This window comes from Notolepis coatsorum, assembly GCF_963971535.1.
Source record: "Notolepis coatsorum genome assembly, chromosome: 2".
In the NCBI taxonomy this organism is placed as follows: domain Eukaryota; kingdom Metazoa; phylum Chordata; class Actinopteri; order Aulopiformes; family Paralepididae; genus Notolepis; species Notolepis coatsorum.
Genome location: NC_140166.1, coordinates 56,001,512 through 56,025,565, shown reverse-complemented (window position 1 = coordinate 56,025,565; position 24,054 = coordinate 56,001,512). Strand labels below are relative to the sequence as shown.

Genomic DNA, 24,054 nt, shown 5'->3' with positions numbered 1-24,054 from the left:
AATACTGCCAATTGTATTAGTGCGGACGACCAGCCAAACTGAAAGCAATGTGGAGCGCTGGGCTCGAAACCCAGCGTCTCCAGCATTGGTGGTGAGTGCCTTGCCCACTGCACCACCTAGCCGCCCGATTTTACATTAATTCCATGATTTTACTCAAGTAAATATCCGTTACAAGCTTCTGTCTTAAGTAGAAAAATGCTATTTTTAATGTAGATGAATCTAGATTAATTACAAACAATTTTGAGATTAATTAGTTATTTAAAAAAAAATCTATTGACAGCACTAATATAATACACACACAAATAAATAAATAAATAAATGTAAGACCTTTAATTTGAAAACGTCTGACCGGAAACGTGTCGCACACTGTCGCCGGCTTGACAGACCCAGGGTCAGTGAGCAGCGGCAGCAGGACGCGCCCAGATCAGACGCATCTCCCCCTGAAGGAAAAATAAACCGTTTCTTATCGCAATGGATCTGGAGCTCTGCTCAGAGTCTCTCTACTGTCGGATCTTAACACGCAGGTGAGTTATCTCTGCTGCTGAACCCAGCTCCACGGTAGAGACGCTTCTCTCCGCGTTTAGATGTCGAGGAGGAGGAGGAGGAGGAGGAGGAGGAGGAGGAGGGCGACCCGACGCTTTAAACTATAGTCACCAAGATGTCCATCCGACATGATGAAGTACTGAGTCCAGCTGGTGTCGTGTTGTGTCTCGATGTGATCCGGTTCTGATTATTGTGTGTAGTGTAGTGGTGTGGGCAGCGTGTTGTTGTCGTGGTGGTTCTGGTGGAGAGAACAGAACCGTTAGGCCTGGTGGTCTCAGGACTCAGGAGCCTCCTCCTCTCTGGCCTGGTTCTGCCACCGGGGTGCGGTGCTCAACTCTCTACTGACTACCTAACTAACTAACTAACTAACTAACTGACTAACTGACTAACTAACTAACTAACTGACTAACTACTAAGTTTACTTAGGGTGTTATTATTGTGGATCTGATTGAACTCCATCCGAGTCAGAGAGTTGAGAGTTGAAAAGACAGGTCTCTCGACTCCAGTAAATCAGTGGCTGTGATGGATAATCCAGTTATCTACTCACTGTATTTAATCCAAAGTGTTTCTCCTCACTACTTCCTCTCATCACGCACACAGTGACATCACGATCAGTGTGTTAGTTAGGCTGTTCGGTGTCACCAGCATGCTGAAAGGGAAAAGCACAATTTATTTGTGTGTGTGTTGGGGGTTTGAATTGATTGATTGATTGATTGATTGATTACTTTAACAGATTGCAGAATGGGGTACAATACAGTACGGCTCAATACACACAATTGTTAAGGGGATGCAGACCAGAGAAAGACTTTCGTCTTGTTTACATCAGGGTCCCCCATTTTCAATTCATCATAAAACATCATAGGGTGTGTGTGTGTGTGTGTGTGTGTGTGTGTGTGTGTATTGGGGGGGGGGGGGGGGGGGTGACTAGATCCAACTGTAAATGACACAAGTACAGTATGGAACACATTTGTTGACTCTAAATGTCTGTAGACCATCAGGGGCTTGAGGTCTGAACGCAGCCAGACTCGGGGCTCATCATCACGCCGGCCTGCTGAGTCCTGTGGGATAATAACTCTGACAGTCTGCTCTTTGTTCCGGCACCCCGCGGCGGGCGAGGGTTTACCAGCCTCTAGCTAATGATCACTGACGCTAACCGACCCGTGTACAGTACACCGTGGAGATGAGAGGGATGAGCGTGTCTTTGCTTAAAGGTGAAGAGTCAAATGATGATGCAGCCTGCTGCTGGATTGATCACAGACCGTGGAATGCGATAAGAGATAGAGAAGACATCATTCCCTTATCGATCCCGTCACGGCGGGGCGGACCTTCGTCGCGGTGTGTCGGTGACGTGATTAGTGACTTGGAACACACGGCGCACGTCTTTGGCAAAAGTGTCCAAACTATGTTTGTCCCAAAGCCTGTTGGTATGGGGGGGGGGGGGGGGACGACGACGACGACGACGACAGTGGCTCGGGAGGTATAGAGCAGTCGTCTGGCAATCCGGAGGTTCCCCCGGTTCGATTCCCGCTCCTCCCGGGCAGCGTGTCGATGTGTCCTTGAGCAAGACACTTAACCCCCTAATTGCTCCCGATGAGCAGGTTGGCACCTTGCATGGCTGCCTCCGCCGTCGGTGTGTGAAATGTGTGAGTGAACGGGTCAAATGTGAGTAACAAATTGTAAAGCGCTTTGGATAAAAGCTGTTATATAAAAAAAGCGGCCATTTACCATTTATGCCACCCCTACCACCCTCTGACCCGGCCCTGCTCCTGTTGGTGTGCCACCCCTACCACCCTCTGACCCGGCCCTGCTCCTGTTGGTGTGGCACCCCTACCACCCTCTGACCCTGCTCCTGTTGGTGTGGCACCCCTACCACCCTCTGACCCTGCTCCTGTTGGTGTGCCACCCCTACCACCCTCTGACCCGGCCCTGCTCCTGTTGGTGTGCCACCCCTACCACCCTCTGACCCGGCCCTGCTCCTGTCGGTGTGGCACCCCTACCACGCTCTGACCCGGCCCTGCTCCTGTCGGTGTGGCACCCCTACCACCCTCTGACCCGGCCCTGCTCCTGTTGGTGTGGCACCCCTACCACCCTCTGACCCGGCCCTGCTCCTGTCGGTGTGCCACCCCTACCACCCTCTGACCTGGCCCTGCTCCTGTTGGTGTGGCACCCCTACCACTCTCTGACCCGGCCCTGCTCCTGTCGGTGTGGCACCCCTACCACGCTCTGACCCGGCCCTGCTCCTGTTGGTGTGCCACCCCTACCACTCTCTGACCCGGCCCTGCTCCTGCCGGTGTGCCACCCCTACCACTCTCTGACCCGGCCCTGCTCCTGTCGGTGTGCCACCCCTACCACCCTCTGACCCGGCCCTGCTGCTGTTGGTGTGGCACCCCTACCACTCTCTGACCCGGCCCTGCTGCTGTCGGTGTGCCACCCCTACCACTCTCTGACCCGGCCCTGCTCCTGTCGGTGTGCCACCCCTACCACTCTCTGACCCGGCCCTGCTCCTGCCGGTGTGCCACCCCTACCACTCTCTGACCCGGCCCTGCTCCTGCCGGTGTGCCACCCCTACCACTCTCTGACCCGGCCCTGCTCCGGCTAATCCCATCAGCGTGCAGCTTGGATTAGTGGTTTAACTTGGACCCCTGGCCCTGTCGTCGGACCACCGCTTCCACCACCTTAAGGTGCTGCTACTGCTGGAAGGAAAGCGTATCATACATTCTCATCTCAAGCGCGTATTAAAGGGTTTCCAACATATTCACCGGTTAACTCTTTAGGAGTGGTGGGTGTGTGTCTTGTTCGTAATCCAGTTCTAACCCCAGTGCCTTGCTCAAAGGCAACACTTTCTCACGTTCGTGTTCTCACCTGGTGGACGACGGACACACTGCGGCTCTCTGTGTGAGAGAGTGCTGCGCAGGTCGTGTAGACGAGATGCCAGCGGTCGTTAACTTCTGCCTGTTTGAGTGGCGTCTTAGCTCGTTCACAGATCCTGCGTCTTAATGAGGGTTTGGCCCTCGCTGGCCAGATTTACTCCGATTTTAGTCATAATCCTTCTTGTCACTAGCTTAGCTTGGGCTCGACCCTTTTCTCCCGGAGAAGCTGTAACGTATTGCTTACTCTCTTCTCTTGTCTCTTAGAGAAGCTGTAATGTATTGCTTACTCTCTTCTCTTGTCTCTTAGAGAAGCTGTAATGTATTGCTTACGCTCTTCTCTTGTCTCTTAGAGAAGCTGTAATGTATTGCTTACTCTCTTCTCTTGTCTCTTAGAGAAGCTGTAATGTATTGCTTAGGGCTGGGCGATATGACGATATTATATAAATATCGGGTACAGTTCATTAACGATACACTTTTTTAACGTATTGTGGATATCGTGATGTTTTGCCCAAGAGGATTGTGTCGCGTCAATCTGGTCCACACCCGTTCAAACTTTTGAACAACGCCGCCCCCACACACACTACTGCATCAAAGTTACTAATTATTATTAACAAAGGCATTCGTTTTGTGGCATTAACGTTATATAGTTAGTTACACGTTCAATAACATTAGCGTATTTACCCAAACATAGCAACGTCCGATGACGACATAGATAGCAAGCGTTACTGTTCATATCTCAGCCCGTGCGGAGTTGTGCATGCCCATTCTGCGGTCTGTTAATAAAGTTTTCAATCAGACAGATGTATGGAAAGGCTTTTATTATAACATTCGTTGCAATAAAATCATTATGGCTTGTTTAGTCATGCTGCGGTGCGCTGGTAATCACTCGTCTGCCGCAGGGAGCTGTTGTCGTTGAGCTGAGCTCAGCTCTCGTCAAAATCAATTGCGGAAGTAAAAAACGCATAGAGCTTGCCGATTGGTGCTAAGAACAGCAGGGCGGGTTCAATCGGTGTGACGTAATTGGCAGACTCGACTGTCAATCAAAATTATGCTTTTGCCGGCTGAATGATCGAATGAATGAGAACGTTATTAACGATTGCAGAATGGGTACAATACAGTACAGCTCAATACAACAACAGTGGACTGGGGGATGAAGACCAGAAAAAGACTTTCGGCTTTTTTACATAAGGGTCCTCCATTTTCAATTCATCAAAACATTTAGAGACATACAAATATACAGTAGTTTCATAAAAATGCTAAAATGCTATTTATTGATTGATTGATTGATTTAAAACTTTATTAACATATTGCAGAATGGGTACAGTACAGCTCAATACATACAATTGTTAAGGGGATGCAGACCAGAGAAAGTCTTTCGTCTTGTTTACATCAGGGTCCCCCATTTTCAATTAATCATATTTCATATCTAAATCATATAATATCTCATTGCTAAATATATGCAATATATAATCTAATAATCCAATAATCTAAATCTAATATATAATATAAAAATGCTAAATGCATGGGTATTTTATTTAGTCTTTAATGTTAGCTTGCAAACTCAAATACTGTCTTGGTAAGCCTCATAATGAATTGTTTGGGGAAAAAAATAAAAACATCGTGATGTGTATCGTGTATCGCCGAAAGGTCAGAAAATATCGTGATATCATATTTAGGCCATATCGCCCAGCCCTAGTATTGCTTACTCTCTTGTCTCTTAGAGAAGCTGTAATGTATTGCTTACTCTCTTGTCTCTTAGAGAAGCTGTAATGTATTGCTTACTCTCTTGTCTCTTAGAGAAGCTGTAATGTATTGCTTACTCTCTTGTCTCTTAGAGAAGCTGTAATGTATTGCTTACTCTCTTGTCTCTTAGAGAAGCTGTAATGTATTGCTTACTCTCTTGTCTCTTAGAGAAGCTGTAATGTATTGCTTACTCTCTTGTCTCTTAGAGAAGCTGTAATGTATTGCTTACTCTCTTGTCTCTTAGAGAAGCTGTAATGTATTGCTTACTGTCTTGTCTCTTGTATGTCCTGATGAATTGAAAATGGGGGACCCTGATGTAAACAAGACGAAAGTCTTTCTCTGGTCTGCATCCCCTTAACAATTGTGTGTATTGAGCTGTACTGTACTGTACACATTCTGCAATCTGTTAATAAACTTTTCAATCAATCAATCATACACTCATACATGCACACATATACCCCTAAATACACACACACATATACACACACACATATATATATACACACACACATATATACAGCTAAATACACACAGACACACGACAAGCAGATGTTTTTATATTCTTGGACGAAATCTTTCTGTAGAATTTCCTGTGTAAGAGTCGGCCATGAGACTTCCTGTGCCGTGGAGGGGGTGGGGGTAGGGGGTGGAGGAGGGGGAGGATGGGGGGGGGGGGGGGGGGTGGAGGAACAGGGAAGGAAGCGGAGGAGAAGGAAGCCAGAGACCGTACAGCTGCTCTGAGGTCAGCGAGTCTGCTGCCGCGCCAACCAGGGCAAGATGGAGGACATGAGAGACAGGGGTCCCCCAGGGCAAGATGGAGGACATGAGAGACAGGGGTCCCCCAGGGCAAGATGGAGGACATGAGAGACGGGGGTCCCCTCTGTCCTCTACCATCACCTCTATACTCCTCTGGTTGTGTTACCAAGTGTCTTTTGGGAGGGAAGACAGGGTTGAAGGTAGGGCTGGGAGATATAACGATAACGTATCGCGATATATTTTAATAATCGATATAGAAAATATATATATATTGAATCTTTTTTTTTTGGTGTGACCTGCAACAGGGCAGTTTTAAAACCAGAGACAGTGGACAGACTTGTCTTTCTTGCCTGCAACTTAAAGTAATGGCGTTGCTTGTCCAAATGACAATACTGACCAAATTGAGATTTATTTTTCTCTTGTCCCATTTATTTAGTTTGCTTTCTAATTTAAAATACAGTTTGAAACCGTCTGTATACAGTAGGCTATGTGTGCTAGCAGAGCTAGTCTCCAGTCACGAGTCACGGTGCACATGTGCTGTGGTTTGTCCACCAAAAAAGCACCAAAAGATGGAAAAGAAACTAGCAGAGCCAGAACTGTTCAACTCCCCTGGAGCAGGGCCGGATTAACGACCGGGCCGTCGTTTTTTTTAGGCCCCTCGTCACTAGAGGCCCCAAATATTTTTTTCTTTTTTTTTTTACTTTAATTTTTAATTTTTTTGGAGGCCCCTCGTCACTAGAGGCCCCACATTTAATTTTAAATTTCTTTCTTATTTTGGAGATCGATGTCACACTGTGACACTGAAATGAAAACATTTCATCAACTAAAATATTTAGTCAAAAATATTTCATCAACTAAAATATACAGTACGTCATACCCTGCCGTCTGCAAGTGGCTAATCTTGAGTATTTTTTCTCCTCTTCATAAGAGTTTGAGGTTTTCCGTTTGAGGTAAAAACAGCAATAAAAAGTCAACTTGCATCTCCACATCCCAGCCCCGACGCCTGAATACTTTTACCAACGGATTTCCAGTTCCGCATTCGTGTTCTGCGCTCTGATTGGCCACTGACGTTTCTGGTAGCGCCAATCGTGTGACGCCTCTTTCTTTCACCGGTTAAGCTTAGGCACTCTTTCGAAGTTGGTTAAGCTTAGAGTTTGTCTTAGAGCAGGGCGATAGAACACCAGCCCTGATTCCATACTCTAACCTTAACCAACTTCGAAAGAGTCGCCTAAGAAACGTCAGTGGCCAATCAGATCGCACCAGAAACGTCAGTGGCCAATCAGATCGCAGAACGTGAACACGGAACTGGAAATCCGTTGGTAAAAGAATAGACACAGCCCCGACACGAATGAGGCAGATTGGGATCATTATTCATGACAGACAGCAGAGACCCGCCGGTGCTGATAGCGGATATCATCGAGCTCCCCCTAGTGACTAGGGGCCTCCACTACACACTAGTAAAAAAAATAAAAGATACGAAAAAAATATATATATAATCAGATCCTCATCCAGCGTTTACTTTCACAGCATCTATAGTGACTACTAGTATCATCTCATCTCTTTATCTATTTTTATTACATTTTTTGTATTGCAAATAAAAATATGATTGATTGTTTGATAATGAGGGGTGAGAGACGTTGAGTCTACGTGACACTGACGTCCAGGTCCAGGGGTCACTGTCAGGTCAGGTCAGGTGACCACTGACCGCGAGAATTGCACTTGCAAGTTGATCAAGTAGGCTAAGACTCGAGTAGTACTGTATGATCATATGACACTCAAAAAACATGGATGAAAAAGTTAACCGGTGGGAAAGCGGAGCTGCTAAGTTAAAATCTAAACAGGAAAGGGACAGAGAGCGCGTTACTTCGGCAAAGCATACCAACTATCTCTACTTTTTTCACCCCGTCAGGTAAGGACCTGGAGGAGGATAGCCCCCTCCCCCCGGCTAGCACTAGTAGTAGCAGCAACGTTAAAGAGGCTGAGCCAGGCGCCGCGGGCAGAGAGGACGAGAATGCTAACGTTATTATTATTGATGCTAGCGACAGAGAAGAGGCAGCGGCAGCCTCTAGTTCAGCCGGCCCACCACCACCAGTGGCTGCCACCTGTTGGTATACGCCCGCCGCATCTCTACAGCCCAGCCCCAACACCAATGACTCTGACTCTGAGGCAGACCGCGATGATGACAGCCCGCCGCCGGCGCTGCTTGAACATGAAAACCAGGAGGGTTGGTTGGACAATGTTACGCATCCAGTTTTCTTTAAGTGACATAAAAAAACGCCACTGTGTGGGTGTGGGGGGGGGGGCCTCCACAAGAATCTGGCCCAGGGGCCTCTGAATTCTTAATCTGGCCTTGCCCTGGAGCCACAGCCAGCAGAGAAGCCGGTTTACTTTCGCTTTCAAACAGCTGCAGCCTGAGAACTGGAGTGTGAGGAGGGGCTGTAACACTAAAGATGGCGGCAACGACAAGGAATTGCTGCAAAATAAACATACATCTGTTGTTAAAAAAAAATATATGCGATTTTTTTTAATACGTATAACAATATCGAGTATATTGTTATCGCAATATCATTTTTGGCCATATCGCCCAGCCCTAGTTGAAGGTGTAATGTCTCTAACGCCCGTCTCCCTGTCTCTTCACAGGACATGTCCTTAGGTCCGTCACAGTCGTGGCACTTTCCTCTACTCTCCCAGCATGCTCCAGTAGAGACGGTCTCTACTCAACAGGTGAGCTGCTCTCTCTCTTTCTTTTCAGATCAAATAACATGTTCCTTTATTGATCCCTTCGGGTGTCATAGCAGCATTGGGGAGGGGGGAGGGGAGGTACAGGTATGGGCAGGGTGATATAAAATAATATGAGAAAAATAAACGCTGTAAAACAAAGGTGCAAATGAGGGTCTGTATGCCCTATCAGTTATATTATATGTTACAATAAATATAGGCAATATGGACTTCAGGAGGTCGGGGGTCAAGGACTACAGCCCCCTCAGCATCGACGGGGCACCGGTTGAGAGAGTGAACAGTTTCAAGTACCTTGGAGCCCACATATCCGAGGACTTGACATGGACCACACACATTGACAGTGTTGTGAAGAAGGCACGACAACGCCTCTACTTCCTCAGGCGCCTAAGGATGTCCCACATGCTCTGTAAATAACTATGTACAGATACCGAGATGTCACTCCATGTTACCTGCTACCCAGCGTTTCCGTTAGCCGGTAATTACCGGTATTTTACCGGCAAAATCTGTTTAAGTCCGACATATTTTATCTCTCCGGTCTTAATGTCCGGTGAAAATAATTCCCTGAGTCTAAGCACAATTTGATTATTTGAATTGTATTAAAATAGGCTAAAATTAAATAGCCTATGCGATGAACGAAACGATCATTACATTTGTTTCCTCGTTGCTTCTAATAATGACAACGACGTTGTCGGCGAGAGCTTAGTGCTGGGTGTGCAGACTTTTCTGAAGCTGTAGAGCCGCAGTACCAGCAGTACAATGCAATATTCCAGCAGTACTCCAATTCAGCCATTTTCAGCCAATGTTGGGTGGGGGGCGCTGTTGTGCGGTTCCCAGAAAAGAGCCAATAACAGCTGAACAGCTTCTCTGCAGCGCCATACTCTTTGCAAATAAGTCGTTGCGAGGTGGAGAGAGTCGTCACGCAAACCCACGATAATGTTGCCGTCTCTCTGCTTTCTCAGTTCTTCGCTTGATATAATTAATACAAATGTCCAATATAACGGAATTCGTTAGCTCATAAAAATGTGATTATAACAGACTGCTGTTTAGTGTCGGACCGACTGCGTATCGGTCTATTTTATTTCAAGTCAGCAGCAGCACGGAGTATCGAGGGACTTATTTTATTTGGAATATATTAATGACTGTATACGTGAAGTTGAACATTATGATATGTGTGACGTGTCTGATACAACGAGGTGAAGCGATGTCGACTCGAGATTCATTTGGGGGTGCGTGTGACAGAGCTGCTGCAGCGGGAGCTTGATGCTGGTAGCGTATCGCACTAACTTGAGAGGCGAGAGATAGTAATTTGATTCTGCAAATCAATTTCTCATTCTTCGCTTGATGTAATTAATACACATGTCCAATTATAACGGAATTCGTTAGCTCATAAAAATGTGATTATAATAGACTGCTGTTTAAAACTCTGACCGGAATATCTCGAATATGTCCGGTGATAGAAATCTTGCAGGACACTCAGACCGGCACGAATATGTTCTAACGGAAACGCTGCTGCTACCTGTTACTGCACAATGTTGTTTCCTTCTTTTGATTCTATTATATGTACCACTGTATTGCACATCGTTGCGGGCAAGACCACCCGCATTTCATTGTATACCTGTATGCCGTGACAATTAAAACTCTTGACTTGACTTGACTTGACTAAGGAAGTTCCAAGTCAGTCAGAAGATCCTTAAGAACTTCTACTCATGTACAATAGAGAGCATCCTGACTGGCAACATCACCTCCTGGTTTGGGAATAGCACTGCACAAGACCGTAGCAGACTACAAAGAGTGACACGTTCAGCCGAACGCACAATTGGAGGGGGGCTTCCCACCCTCCAGAACATTTACAACAAGCGGTGCAGGGGTAAGGCTAAGAGAATCATCAAGGACTCCAGCCACCCGAACCACTGCCTCTTTGAACTGCTGCGGTCAGGCAAGCGATACCGGAGTCTTAAGGCGAGCACAGAAAGACTCTGAAGAAGCTTCTATCCCCAGGCCATCAGGCTGCTCAACGAACAATAAACACTATGCAACAACCATCAAATGCACACAGCACACACATCCACACGTGCACACTCACTTAAACAAACAACACACTGCAGCACCCACTCTCCACACTTTAGAACACCTAAACACACTTTACACTTTATATTTATTGGTAAAGGATCTGCACTACAACTCGTACACCTTACTGTAAATTGTACCTAAATTGTACCTCATCCCATTTCTGCTTTGCACTATATAGTATTGTATATTAGTACATTGCATAGTATATTGTATATTGTATGGTAACTCAGTTACTTCTATTCTGCATCGAACATTGTACATATGTCTATACTGAACACTGTGACCTCATTTTCTACTTCTATTTTACATGCTATACTATTTTATTTCATACTTATCTTGTCTAGCACAGTCTCTGGAGCGTAACAGTAAGAAGCATTTTGTATAAAAGTATTCTGTACTTCTGTATGACAACTATTAAAGAAACTTGAAACAATAGAGATTTGAATCTGAATATATACTATGAGTAAAAGTAAACAGTGTACACAAGGTACTAGGGGTGTAACGGTACGTGTATTCGTCCCGCGACTTCACGGTACGGACATCACGGTTCGGTACATCCAGCCGTACGCTGAATGCGTCTCATACGACACTAGGTGAAACTAGGGTTGCATATTTTACAAATGTATGCTCAATATCTTTACTTTACACTGGCTTACTAACAACACAGAAGGTCATTCATTTAACATTGAATTGCTTGTATTGCCACATTTAGATGATGAATAAAACGTTGAAGCTTGTAAAGGTACGATGACAAGCCGACGGAACAAATGAACCGCGCGCTCTGCACTGGGCTGTTCCTCCCCTCCCCCCCTCCCCCTTACTACAGGTGTCCCTGAAACAAAACCATGAATGAATGAATGAATGAATGAATGAATGAATGAATGAATGAATGAATGAATGATGTGTTTGTAACACAGCAGGGTCATAATTACACGAGGCTGAAAATGTTCATCGTTTTCTTGTTCGCCTAATAATGTTAACCAATGGAAAGACACACACACCCACCAACGTTCTACCGCGCTACTTTCCCTTCACAGCTGATCCGAGAGAAGAAAAAAACGCAAACATACTCTTGCTGGTCTGGACTGGTCCTCTGAGCTCCTCTCCAGTCAAACACACTGCTGCTGGTCTGGACTGGTCCTCTGAGCTCCTCTCCAGTCAAACATACTGCTGCTGGTCTGGACTGGTCCTCTGAGCTCCTCTCCAGTCAAACATACTGCTGCTGGTCTGGACTGGTCCTCTGAGCTCCTCTCCAGTCAAACACACTGCTGCTGGTCTGGACTGGTCCTCTGAGCTCCTCTCCAGTCAAACACACTGCTGCTGGTCTGGACTGGTCCTCTGAGCTCCTCTCCAGTCAAACACACTGCTGCTGGTCTGGACTGGTCCTCTGAGCTCCTCTCCAGTCAAACACACTGCTGCTGGTCTGGACTGGTCCTCTGAGCTCCTCTCCAGTCAAACACACTGCTGCTGGTCTGGACTGGTCCTCTGAGCTGCTCTCCAGTCAAACATACTGCTGCTGGTCTGGACTGGTCCTCTGAGCTCCTCCAGTCAAACACACTGCTGCTGGTCTGGACTGGTCCTCTGAGCTCCTCTCCAGTCAAACACACTGCTGCTGGTCTGGACTGGTCCTCTGAGCTCCTCTCCAGTCAAACATACTGCTGCTGGTCTGGACTGGTCCTCTGAGCTCCTCTCCAGTCAAACATACTGCTGCTGGTCTGGACTGGTCCTCTGAGCTCCTCTCCAGTCAAACATACTGCTGCTGGTCTGGACTGGTCCTCTGAGCTCCTCTCCAGTCAAACATACTGCTGCTGGTCTGGACTGGTCCTCTGAGCTCCTCCAGTCAAACACACTGCTGCTGGTCTGGACTGGTCCTCTGAGCTCCTCTCCAGTCAAACACACTGCTGCTGGTCTGACACTGCTGCTGGTCTGGACTGGTCCTTTGAGCTCCTCTCCAGTCGAGCTGCTGTGTTTAAATCCAAAATATTGATGAAAATAAATAAATAAAAGTTTTATTTTATTCAACAAACATGACCATGTTCATGTCTTAAACTCATACTGAGGCCTTAGTTTTGGTTTTAAATTACATATCATCATTCATTTATTTATTGTCGCACAGAGCAGAAGAATTTGCCAAAACAAACGCATTTCCTTTGATTTACACCGTCGCACGACAGTGACATGGGCCGAAAACAGCAGACCTACGAGCTCACAACGCGTCGCTCCCGAAACACCGGCAGGTTATGTCCACCTGAGGACTCGTAACACCCGAGCAGCTAGTCAAAATGTCAGAAGTTTGGAAGCATTTTAAAATTGAAACCGAAGCCAGTCCAATAGCCAGTTGCAATGTTTGCAAGGCGGACGTTCCACGTGCGTTCAACGTCATGTGACTAGAGCGAGTAAAGGAATGGGGGAGGCGGCTGGAGCTCTGCCAAACAGCTGTGTTGATTGCCTCGCTTGAATGAAGAACGTTCACCTGGATAACGTCAACATTCGCTTTGTGAGGATTATTCGTCAGCGTTTCAGACCAAAATGGAGCAAATCATTACGTAAGTCGAACACTGTGAATGTGTACTAATGTGCAAACAGATTGAAACTTTGAATATTTCTCGTATGGCCGCCGCGCTCGACTGGGGCTATTGAGGCAACAGAGGGGCTTGTCTCGCTTCGCCAGAGTCTGACAAATGCGTCAAATTGGTTACTAATGTGAAAGATCGGATCGGGAAAGATCGTTATCGACAGATACTCAAAATCACATGATCGAGATCGGATTGGAAGCAAAAAAATGCGATCCCTACTCTAGAAGTGAAAGTGACGCTATACATCGGTGGTGGGGGGGTGGGGGGTGGGGGCACTAGGTGGGGGGTGGGGGCACTAGGCAATTAATTTACTCAAGTGGATTCCTGAACACAGAATGACACCGTTATCACTGACTAGGTGGAACTAAGTATAACTTAATAAGAAATAATTATATTTAATAATTATAATAATTATTATAAAAATATAATAATCATTATAAATATTTAGTTCCTGTTGTACCGAACTCGTACCGAACCGTGACCCCGAAACCGAGGTGCGTACCGAGCCGTGGCTTCTGTGTACCGTTACACCCCTAGTGGCTTCTGTGTACCGTTACACCCCTACAAGGGGCACCATGCTGTGTACCGTTACACCCCTACAGGGGGTACCATGAGAGGTACCCCTAACCCACCCATGCTGTAGTCCATGCAGGTTTTCACTCATTGTAAGCATGAAGATGTCGTCATGTCTGAGATTAACCTCTCGTCCTCCGTCTCTCTGTCACTCTCTCTCCCTCGCTCTGTCTCTCTCTCCTCTCTCTCTCTCTCTCTCTCTCTCTCTCTCTCTCTCTCTCTCTCTCTCTCTCTCCTCTGTCTCTCTCCATCTCTGTCTGTCTCTCTCTCTCTCTCCTCTCTCTCTCTCTCTCTCTCTCTCCTCTCTCCCTCTCCCTCTCTGTCTCTCTCTCTCTCTCTCTCCTCTCTCTCTGTCTCTCTCTCCTCTCTCTCTGTCTCTCTCTCTCTCTCTCTCTCTCTGCAGCACTGTTAGGTCTGAGTGGATCCCACTCTGAAGGAAGCAGGATGTTCACAGGATCCACTAAAAGCGCTCCTTCTCCCAAAACTCCCCAACCTGAGCGTCTGGACGAGGTGTACGCTGCTCTGCGCCGCGGCTTACAGTGAGGACACACACACACAAAGTGTTTTGTTTGTTTGTCTTAAACTTTACAGCACTGACAAAGTTGAACAAAGTGCTGTACAAGTCGCACAAAAAATTTAAAATTAATTATAATTTTTTTATTTAATTTTTTTTATCTCGAAGCTTCGAATTAAAATAGAATCTCGGCCCCGAAGATTCTATTTTCAAAAAAAAAATCGAAGGTCAGTCCTAGTCTGTGATGATGATGATGATGATGATGACATCATGTGTTCAGGTCCTACCTGCAGGTCCATCAGCTGGAGCTGGACAGTCTGGGTCAACAGATCAGAGAGAACAAGAGGAACGGACGCCTGGTGAGAACCCTGTAGAACCTGTCACACCAGTCAGTCACACCAGTCAGTCACACCAGTCAGTCACACCAGTCAGTCACACCAGTCTGTCACACCAGTCAGTCACACCAGTCAGTCACACCAGTCAGTCACACCAGTCACACCAGTCAGTCACACCAGTCAGTCACACCAGTCAGTCACACCAGTCAGTCACACCAGTCAGTCACACCAGTCACACCAGTCAGTCACACCAGTCAGTCACACCAGTCACACCAGCCAGTCACACCAGTCACACCAGTACCACCAGTCAGTCACACCAGTCACACCAGTCAGTCACACCAGTCCTACCAGTCACACCAGTCAGTCACACCAGTCACACCAGTCAGTCACACCACCAGTGACCAGTCACACCAGTCAGTCACACCAGTCACACCAGTCAGTCACACCAGTCAGTCACACCAGTCACACCAGTCCTACCAGTCACACCAGTCAGTCACACCAGTCACACCAGTCAGTCACACCACCAGTGACCAGTCACACCAGTCAGTCACACCAGTCACACCAGTCAGTCACACCAGTCAGTCACACCAGTCAGTCACACCAGTCAGTCACACCAGTCACCACCAGTCACAGATCTGTCACACTGCTGTGATTCTGACGATTTTCTCCGTTTTCTTTCATCTACAGGGTTTTTTATACGAGCAGGATAAGGTGAGTTTCATACCCGCTGTCTGACTGATTGTACCTCATCCCATTTCTGCTTTGCACTATATAGTATTGTACATTAGTACACTGCATAGTATTGTATATTATATGGTAACTCAGTTACGTCTATTCTGCATCGAACATTGTACATATGTCTATACTGAACACTGGGACCTCATTTTCTACTTCTAATTTACATGCTATACTATGTTATTTGATACTATCTTGTCTAGCACAGTCTCTGGAGCGTAACAGTAAGAAGCATTTTGTATGAAAGTATTCTGTACTTCTGTATGACAACTATTAAAGAAACTTGAAACTTGACGGACTGTATACAATGTTCTGTATATATTAATGTTCGGAGGGCGGCTGAGTGGCGCAGTGGGCAAGGCGCTCACCACTAACGCAGGAGATGCTGGTATCGAGTCCAGCTCTCGGCGTTGCTACCGGCTTGGCCGGCCGTCATACTAACACAATTGGCAAGTGTTAGAGGGTGGGAAAGCCGGTGGGTGGGGATTGGACGTTGTGGACAGCGACTCCTACAGGTAGGTTGGTTGACGCCGGTGCCGGTGCGGCGGAAACAGGAAGTATCGGGGGCAGCGTGAGCCTCCCACGCGTTACTCCTCGCCACTGGGAGTTCGAGCTGCTGCGGTGAAAAGATGCGACAGGCTGCCTCCTTGTGTACCGGAGGGGACACGTGATGCAAGGCTTCTATCCTCACTACAGCCGACCAGTGGGAGGCATAGTCTAGCAACGTTCAAGACAGGGGAGGGGAGAATTGGAAAATATGAAATTGGGATGGGAGAAAAATAGAAAATGAGGAGAAAAATGTGGATAAAAAAAAAATATTAATGTTCGGTATACAATATTCTGTATATAATGCTCTGTATATAATGTTCTGTATATAATGTTCTGTATATAATGTTCTGTATATCATGTTCTGTATATTATATTAACACTTTGAGTGCCAGCAGGGGGCGCACGATTTAGCCCGTCGCTTATCAATGACTTGTTTGCAGTCAACATTGTCGAAACGTATTGTTTTTTAATCGGTACATTTCCGTTTTATACCATTTTGAAAAACGCTCGTTTTTTGAAACTTCCAGAAAAAAAGGTGATTCTCCAGGAATCGCGCTTTAGTGGAATACACAAAACACGTTGTAATATTTCGGCCTATTTATGAATCGTTTTCAAATAAACGCTAGATTATCGATAGTATATGTGTACTTATGCACGATTATTTTATTTCCTGATCAGCACACACACACTCACACGCACACACACACATATGGGACACGCTGAGATATAGGTGAAAAAAACTCTGATTATCCCAAGACTGGTAAAAATAGATTCCTTACCTCAGATCAGATGTTCTCCAAAAAGATTATTCCAATTCCTGATCGCCATTCCAAATATCGATCGCGTTTATTGATCCAACGCTGGGTACTGGAAACACATATTCCACGCTGTTCTGCGGCTCTGCAATGAATGGGATCGTCTCCGGTTACATGCCTGACAAGTAAAATGTGAATTCCGGAAAAAAAATGTCCCATCCATTTCATTCAGTCCAATCCAATGGGTGCAATACCATCCAGAGAGACGATAGGGGGCGGTATTTTCCCTGTTCGAGCTCAGATAGATCCCCACTGGTAACGTGAGGCTAGATTGATGAAAAATGAATGGAAATCGATAATAAAAAAAATAACGATTAAATAGCGAGATTTCTCGTTCTTGGCACTCAACGCATGGCATGAACTAACGAGATTTCTCGTGGCTGGCACTCAAAGTGTTAATGTTCTGTATATAATGTTCTGTATATAATGTTCTGTCTATAATGCTCTGTTTAATTACATTACATTCTAATCATGCAGCACAAGTACAGTACAACCAGAAGAGCTTTAGATTACATTATAATTAGGGCTGTCAGTTTATCGCGTTAATTAGATTAATTAATTACACAGCAAATTATCGCGTTATGAAAATTAACTCAAAATTAATAATACAAACATTTATTTTTTTAATATAATTTAAATATTTGTTTTATTTTTTTATCTCATTCATTCCATAAGAACGTAGAATAAACATTTACAGATTTTTTTTAATATGGTCCATTTGCATGTTCTTGGTATCTGAATAGGGACATCTATGGATCTCAGGGAATGTATTCCCAGTGTCAGAAATACTGTGTCTGTTACTAGCTTTGAGCAAATTGTAATGAACCAAATGAGAATATCAATAAAATATTTTTTATTTTATCTTTGACTGAATAACACCATGCTAAAATTGACCAGACCTGAAAAATCTAAGCAAATGAATAAATGGAAGATGATTAAACAGAAGGTTTTGTAGATACAGTACTGAATTCTGCCATTCGGACACATGCCATTTGAAATATGAATATAGAATATCAGGCCTAAAATGGTTATGCGATTAAAATGCGATTAATTAGATTAATTAATTACAAATCCTGTAATTAATTAGATTAAATTTTTTTAATCGCCTGACAGCACTAATTATAATGTGTTGTCATCACATGCAGCACAAGTACAGTACAACCAGTACAGTCTGACATCCAACCAGAGTAACAGTAAAGTGCAACAGTAATATACAATGTGCAGGTGATTAAACTGGGTATAACGTATATAAAGGAGCACTACTGAGTAATCCTGCTCATCAGATGTACAGAGTTATAGATGTGTTTTCTGTAAGTAATGATTCCTTTGTGTTTGTTTCTTCAGCAGGTGAAGGCCATCGAGCGCTTCATGCGTCGTCTGGAGTTCCACCTCAGTAAGGTGTGTCTCTGCCCCCTCCCTTCCCTCCCTGCCCCCACTCCCTCCCTGCCCCCCCTCCCTGCCCCCCCTCCCTGCCCCCCCTCCCTGCCCCCGCTCCCTCCCTGCCCTCCTCTCCCGGCCGCGTGAACACTTAAGGTAACTAACTTGCGTTCAGCGTTTCTCTGATTGGCCACGACGCCCACGTGACCGCGCGCTAGCACGCCCCCTTATCGCCGCCTGCCGCTCTGTGTGCTGCAGCGTGCGGCAGAGGTCCCTTGGAAGTATTGACTACGCCGTAACGAATCATTAAAAAAATATACCGTTAACTGGAATACGTTGTGCCTTTACACATATGTTGGATTATGTAATTGGTTTGTCATGACAAACAAATGAAAAAATCGCGATTTACCCGCTGGCTACAACAACACACAGGGACTACATCTGCCGCTCCGCCGCGCGCTGCAACACAGAGGGGCAGGCGTGGATAAGGGGGCGTGCTAGTGCGCGGTTACGTGGGCGTCGTGAACGCAAGTTAGTTACCTTAAGTGTTCACGCCTCCCGGCCCCCCTCACTCCCCCCCCCTCACTGCCCCCCCCCCCCCCTGCCCCCCTCTCCTCCCCCGGCCCCCCCCTCACTGAGTGTACCCCCTCTTGCAGGTGGAGGAGCTATATGACGCGTACTGCCCCCCCCCGGCCCCCCCCTCACTGAGTGTGCCCCCTCTTGCAGGTAGAGGAGCTATATGACGCATACTGCCCCCCCCCCGGCCCCCCCTCACTGAGTGTGCCCCCTCTTGCAGGTGGAGGAGCTATATGACGCGTACTGCCCCCCCCCGGCCCCCCCCTCACTGAGTGTGCCCCCTCTTGCAGGTGGAGGAGCTATATGACGCGTACTGCCCCCCCCCGGCCCCCCCTCTCACTGAGTGTGCCCCCTCTTGCAGGTGGAGGAGCTATATGACGCGTACTGCATCCAGCGCCGGCTGCGTGACGGAGCGAGCAAGATGGTGGCGGCCTTCCACTCGGCCAGCGGCAGCCGAGAGGCGCGGGAGAGTCTGAGTGAGGCCAGCAAGGGTCACCGGGAGTGCACTGAGGTGAGGGGTCAGGGTTCAGAGGTCAGGGGGAGTGCACTGAGGTGAGGGGTCAGAGGTTACAGGCTCTGTCAACATACCTGCACTGATCTAAATTGATGCAAAAAAGTGCACCAGAATGAGTTAATGAGAGTCTCTCTCTCTCCCTCTCTCTCTGCAGCACATGTGTTCACTAGAGCAGGGGTTCCCAAAGTCGGGGTCGCGAGCCGCCGCGGGATGATTTGAAAAAAAAAATTATGCAGTCAGGCCACTGAACTTAGAAGCAGGCCAGGCCAGTGTTTCTAGTTGCAGCAGCGCAATAGTTAGATAACCTAGGTGAGGAACAACCAGGAGATCACTGCAACTCACACAAGTTGGAGAACTATCTCTCTCTCTTGCTCTCTCACACACACAAAGGGAGCCGCATGTGATTGGTGGAGGCGGGACCCTTACAAAAAACTGCTAATCATTGACACATTACGCTAGCCTGTAATAATCCCCCCCAGAAAAATCTACTTTGCATTTGATATATTGCAAATATATGCCATCACACACACTGGCATTTAACGGGTTAGAATTATAAAATGAATATGTGGTGTTATGATCAGGGCTGAAGTTATAAAATATTGTATTTATCAATTACAAAAAAACTGAAAATCCATAAAAATCTGTGTTGTTGCTAATCATACTATGCTAGCCTGTTTTTTAACAATAATTTGTGATGCCATCACAAACACTGGCATTTAAAGGGTACAAATAAAAAAAATGCCTGCACCAGAATGCAGGAAATTAAGTCTTTGTTACAAAAGAATTTCCTGGTGGGGGACCCCCAAGACCCCCTGCTAAAAAAGTGGCCTGACTGGGGCTATATTTCGCACTATATTTCCTGGGCTGAATGATTTCCCCAGTCCGGCCCTGGTTAAAAGCCTCCAATGCTTGTTAGTGTGTGTGCGTTTGAACGTGTGCATGTTTCAACCATACATTTCCATTTATAATTTAATTAAATTTTTATTTTTTTTTACCTCCTATAGTGGGGGTCGCGGCTCTCTGACACCGTTATTTGGGGGTCGCGGCCTGAAAAGTTTGGGAACCCCTGCACTAGAGTGAGCTGGAGAGAGAGACGTGTTGTTCTGTGTTAATGAGTCTCTCTCTCTCTCTCTCTCTCTCTCTCCCTCTCTCTGCAGCACATGTGTTCACTAGAGAGTGAGCTGGAGAGAGAGACGTGTTCTGTGTTAATGAGTCTCTCTCTCTCTCTCTCTCTCTCTCTGATAATGAGTCTCTCTCTCTCTCTCTCTGATAATGAGTCTCTCTCTCTCTGTGATAATGAGAGTCTCTCTCTCTCTCTCTGTGATAATGAGTCTCTCTCTCTCTCTCTCTCTCTCTCTCTGCAGCACATGTGTTCACTAGAGCGTGAGCTGGAGAGAGAGACGTGTTGTTCTGTGTTAATGAGTCTCTCTCTCTCTCTCTCTCTCTCTCTGTGATAATGAGTCTCTCTCTCTCTCTTCTCTCTCTCTCTGTGATAATGAGTCTCTCTCTCTCTCTCTCTCTGTGATAATGAGTCTCTCTCTCTCTCTCTCTGTGATAATGAGTCTCTCTCTCTCTCTCTCTCTCTCTCTCTCTCTGCAGCACATGTGTTCACTAGAGAGTGAGCTGGAGAGAGAGACGTGTTGTTCTGTGTTAATGAGTCTCTCTCTCTCTCTCTCTGTGATAATGAGTCTCTCTCTCTCTCTGCAGCACATGTGTTCACTAGAGAGTGAGCTGGAGAGAGAGACGTGTTGTTCTGTGTTAATGAGTCTCTCTCTCTCTCTCTCTCTCTCTCTCTCTCTCTCAATTAAATTCAATTAAATTCAAGTGGCTTTATTGGCATGACGCAGCTTGTACATGTTGCCAAAGCAAATGGTTAATAACATAAGCATGGATTACAAAACACATATTAATGTCATAGTATATACAAAAATGTTCATCATAAAATAGTACATAAAATATTACGGCATAAACATGTCAGGTGACTGTCACTCACTGTCCCTCAGTTTGTGGCAGGCAGCAACATAGGCTGCTGCTAGCTCACAGCTTGTTGAGTCCTCCCCTAGTAGGACTGGTAGTTTTCCTGTATCTGGTAGTGCAAGAAAACCTTTTGTTATTAGTTCAATTTTTTTTAAATGCGTTTCTCTAATATCTTTATATTTTTCACATTTGGTGAGGAAGTGCAACTCAGTTTCAGGCTCACTGAGGATGCAATGACTGCATAGCCTTTGCTCTGCAGGGAGCCAGGTTTTCCTGTGCCTCCCCTTTTCAACAGCGAGGCTGTGCTCACTCAGGCGTCGGTTACACCTTTCGTATCATTTTCGTATCGTCGTCATATGCGTATCGCCGCGACGTCGTGCGCCTCGAGTCACACTTTCGTTTTTTTTTCGTTTTTGTCACCCGAGCACACTGATGTAGTACACTGCCAAAGCAGTAGGTGGCAGTAGGTGGCAAACATGAAGGCAATTTCAACCAATCAGAACTTGAATGTGCCTGCAAAGCAAATGTCAACAAGGCGGCCACCATCTTTTGCCTAGTTACCCAATGCAGCAATTCTTTTTCAGCAAAGCCTAATAAAAGTGCAATAAACAAAACGGATACATTCACTGTGTGTTCTGCCTGTCATTTGTTGATGAAACAAAACTAACATCAACACAAGTGACCACCAAGAGCGGATAGTTTAGTCTAAAAAAAGATCGGTAGCATTGTTAGCTGCATGCTAACGTCAATGGAGTATGCCATTATAACAATATAGCATTGTGGCTAGAAGCTAACGTTAGCTCACGCTACTTAGCCAGCACCAAAACTGATGATATCGCGAGCTATCAGTAGTTAGATAACATTAGAGACAACGCTGTGTGTATTAAACAAAGGTGAATAGATGACTGGGCCATTTTGTTTAATGCTTGTTAAGTTGAAAGAGGAGCTCTGAGCTAACAGGGTCTGAATCCTGATAGCTCACGTTAGCCAGCTGCTCATGCAATCGGTAATGCTAGCAGAATGAATGGATGTAAACTTTATTTAACATATTGCATATGGGTACAATACAATACGGCTCAATACAAACAATTGTTAAGGGAATGCAGACTGTTGTAGCTTGGACTGGGGTCCTTATAACAATAACTTGACAACACATGGTAGCTAAAGCTATTTGGGACACGGAGCTATGTCCCAAACACACACACTGTTGTCACCGGAAGGGCACGCAGATGGTATCTACTGCGCATGGGTGTTTTCGCAACAACGGCTCCGTGCTGACTACACGCTGTTGTCGATGCGTTTTTTTTGCGTATCTCCAAACGCAAACACAATTTTGCGTTTCAGCCGTATCTACAAAAAAACGCCAAAAAACGCATTTCTGTGTAATAGGGACATCAAACGTCGTCAAAAACGTATAAAAAACGCCAGGAATACACTAGTCTAACCATGGCCTCAGTCTGTATTTTGTCAATGTTCTTTTTAGTTGTTGATCAGTCACCATGCTCAAGTAATCTGCTATGGTGTACTGTCGATTTAGAGCCAGATAGCACTGCATTTTGCTCTGTGCTTTTGTTTGTGTTTTCCAATAGGTGATGTAGTTTTATTTTAGCTGTGTAGTAATTTGATTTATTCTGATTGGTGATGTGTTCTGTTCCTGAGGTGTGTTAAGAGAGCAGGTTTGTGGACTCAGCCTCAGGACCAGCTGGGTAAGGGGGTTCCTGATGCTCCTCAGCTCTTGGCACTGCAGGGCTTGATAATGGTACGAGAGGGGGTCACTTCGTTTTAGGTGTGTCCAAAAGTGAATTGCTCTTTTTTGTATTTTTAGTATTAGTGGGTAACGGCCTAATTCTGCCCTGCATGCATTGTTTGTAGTTTTCCTCTGGACATGTAGGATAATCTTACAGAACTCTGCATGCAGGGTCTCAATGGGGTGTTTGTCCCATTGGGTAAAGTCTTGTTTTGTAAGTGGACCCCACACCTCACTGCCATAGAGTGCAATTGGTTCAATAACACATTCAATTAATTTTAACCAGATTCGAATTGGTATTTCTGTTTGTATATTTCTTTTTATGGCGTAGAAAGCCCGGCGTGCTTTTCCTCTCAGCTCATTGACTGCGTCCTTAAAATGTCCAGTTGAACTTAGTTTTAGGCCTAAATAGGTGTAATGTGTGCAGTACTCTACATGTTTTGTACCAATTGAGAACTTTGGTAGGACGTCCTGAGATCTGGATCTTTTTTGGAATATCATTATTTTGGTCTTTTTGGGGTTTACTGCCAGGGCCCAGGTCTGACAGTAATGCTCTAGCAGGTCCAGGCTCTGCTGTAGGCCGTCTGCTGTGGGGGACAACACAACCAGGTCATCTGCAAAGAGCAGGCATTTCACTTCCCGATTGTGGAGACTTACACCGGGGGCAGAGGACTTTTCTAGTATATTAGCCAATTCATTAATATAAATATTGAAGAGTGCCGGGCTGAGGTTGCAGCCCTGACGAACGCCTCGCCCTTGGGTAAAGAATTCTGTTATTTTTTTGCCAATTTTTACGCTGCACATATTACCAGAGTACATTGATTTAATAATATCATGTTTTACCCCCTACACCACTCTCTATAACTTTATAGAACAGTCCTGTATGCCAAATAGAATCAAAAGCCTTTTGGAAGTCAATAAAACAGGCATATATTTTGGTTTTATTTTGGTTTATATGTTTATCAATTGGGGTATGTAGGGTGTAAATATGATCGGTTGTGCGGTGTTTTGTTATAAATCCAATTTGGCTTTTACTCAAGACATT

General features: G+C 45.7%; 1 protein-coding gene across 1 annotated transcript in view; it reads left to right on the top strand.

Annotated features, from left to right (window-relative positions):
• The first annotated feature begins 389 nt into the window (after positions 1–389).
• The window catches only part of LOC311223277 (uncharacterized protein), a 64,685-nt gene continuing 41,020 nt past the window's right edge, over positions 390–24,054 (top strand). The window contains exons 1-7 of the mRNA XM_084308071.1: positions 390–524; positions 8,553–8,636; positions 14,274–14,409; positions 14,665–14,743; positions 15,407–15,430; positions 18,163–18,216; positions 19,133–19,282. Of these exons, the coding sequence (XP_084164197.1) occupies positions 14,315–14,409; positions 14,665–14,743; positions 15,407–15,430; positions 18,163–18,216; positions 19,133–19,282 (402 nt within the window). The 5' untranslated portion in view covers positions 390–524; positions 8,553–8,636; positions 14,274–14,314. The remainder of the gene's footprint in view (positions 525–8,552; positions 8,637–14,273; positions 14,410–14,664; positions 14,744–15,406; positions 15,431–18,162; positions 18,217–19,132; positions 19,283–24,054) is intronic.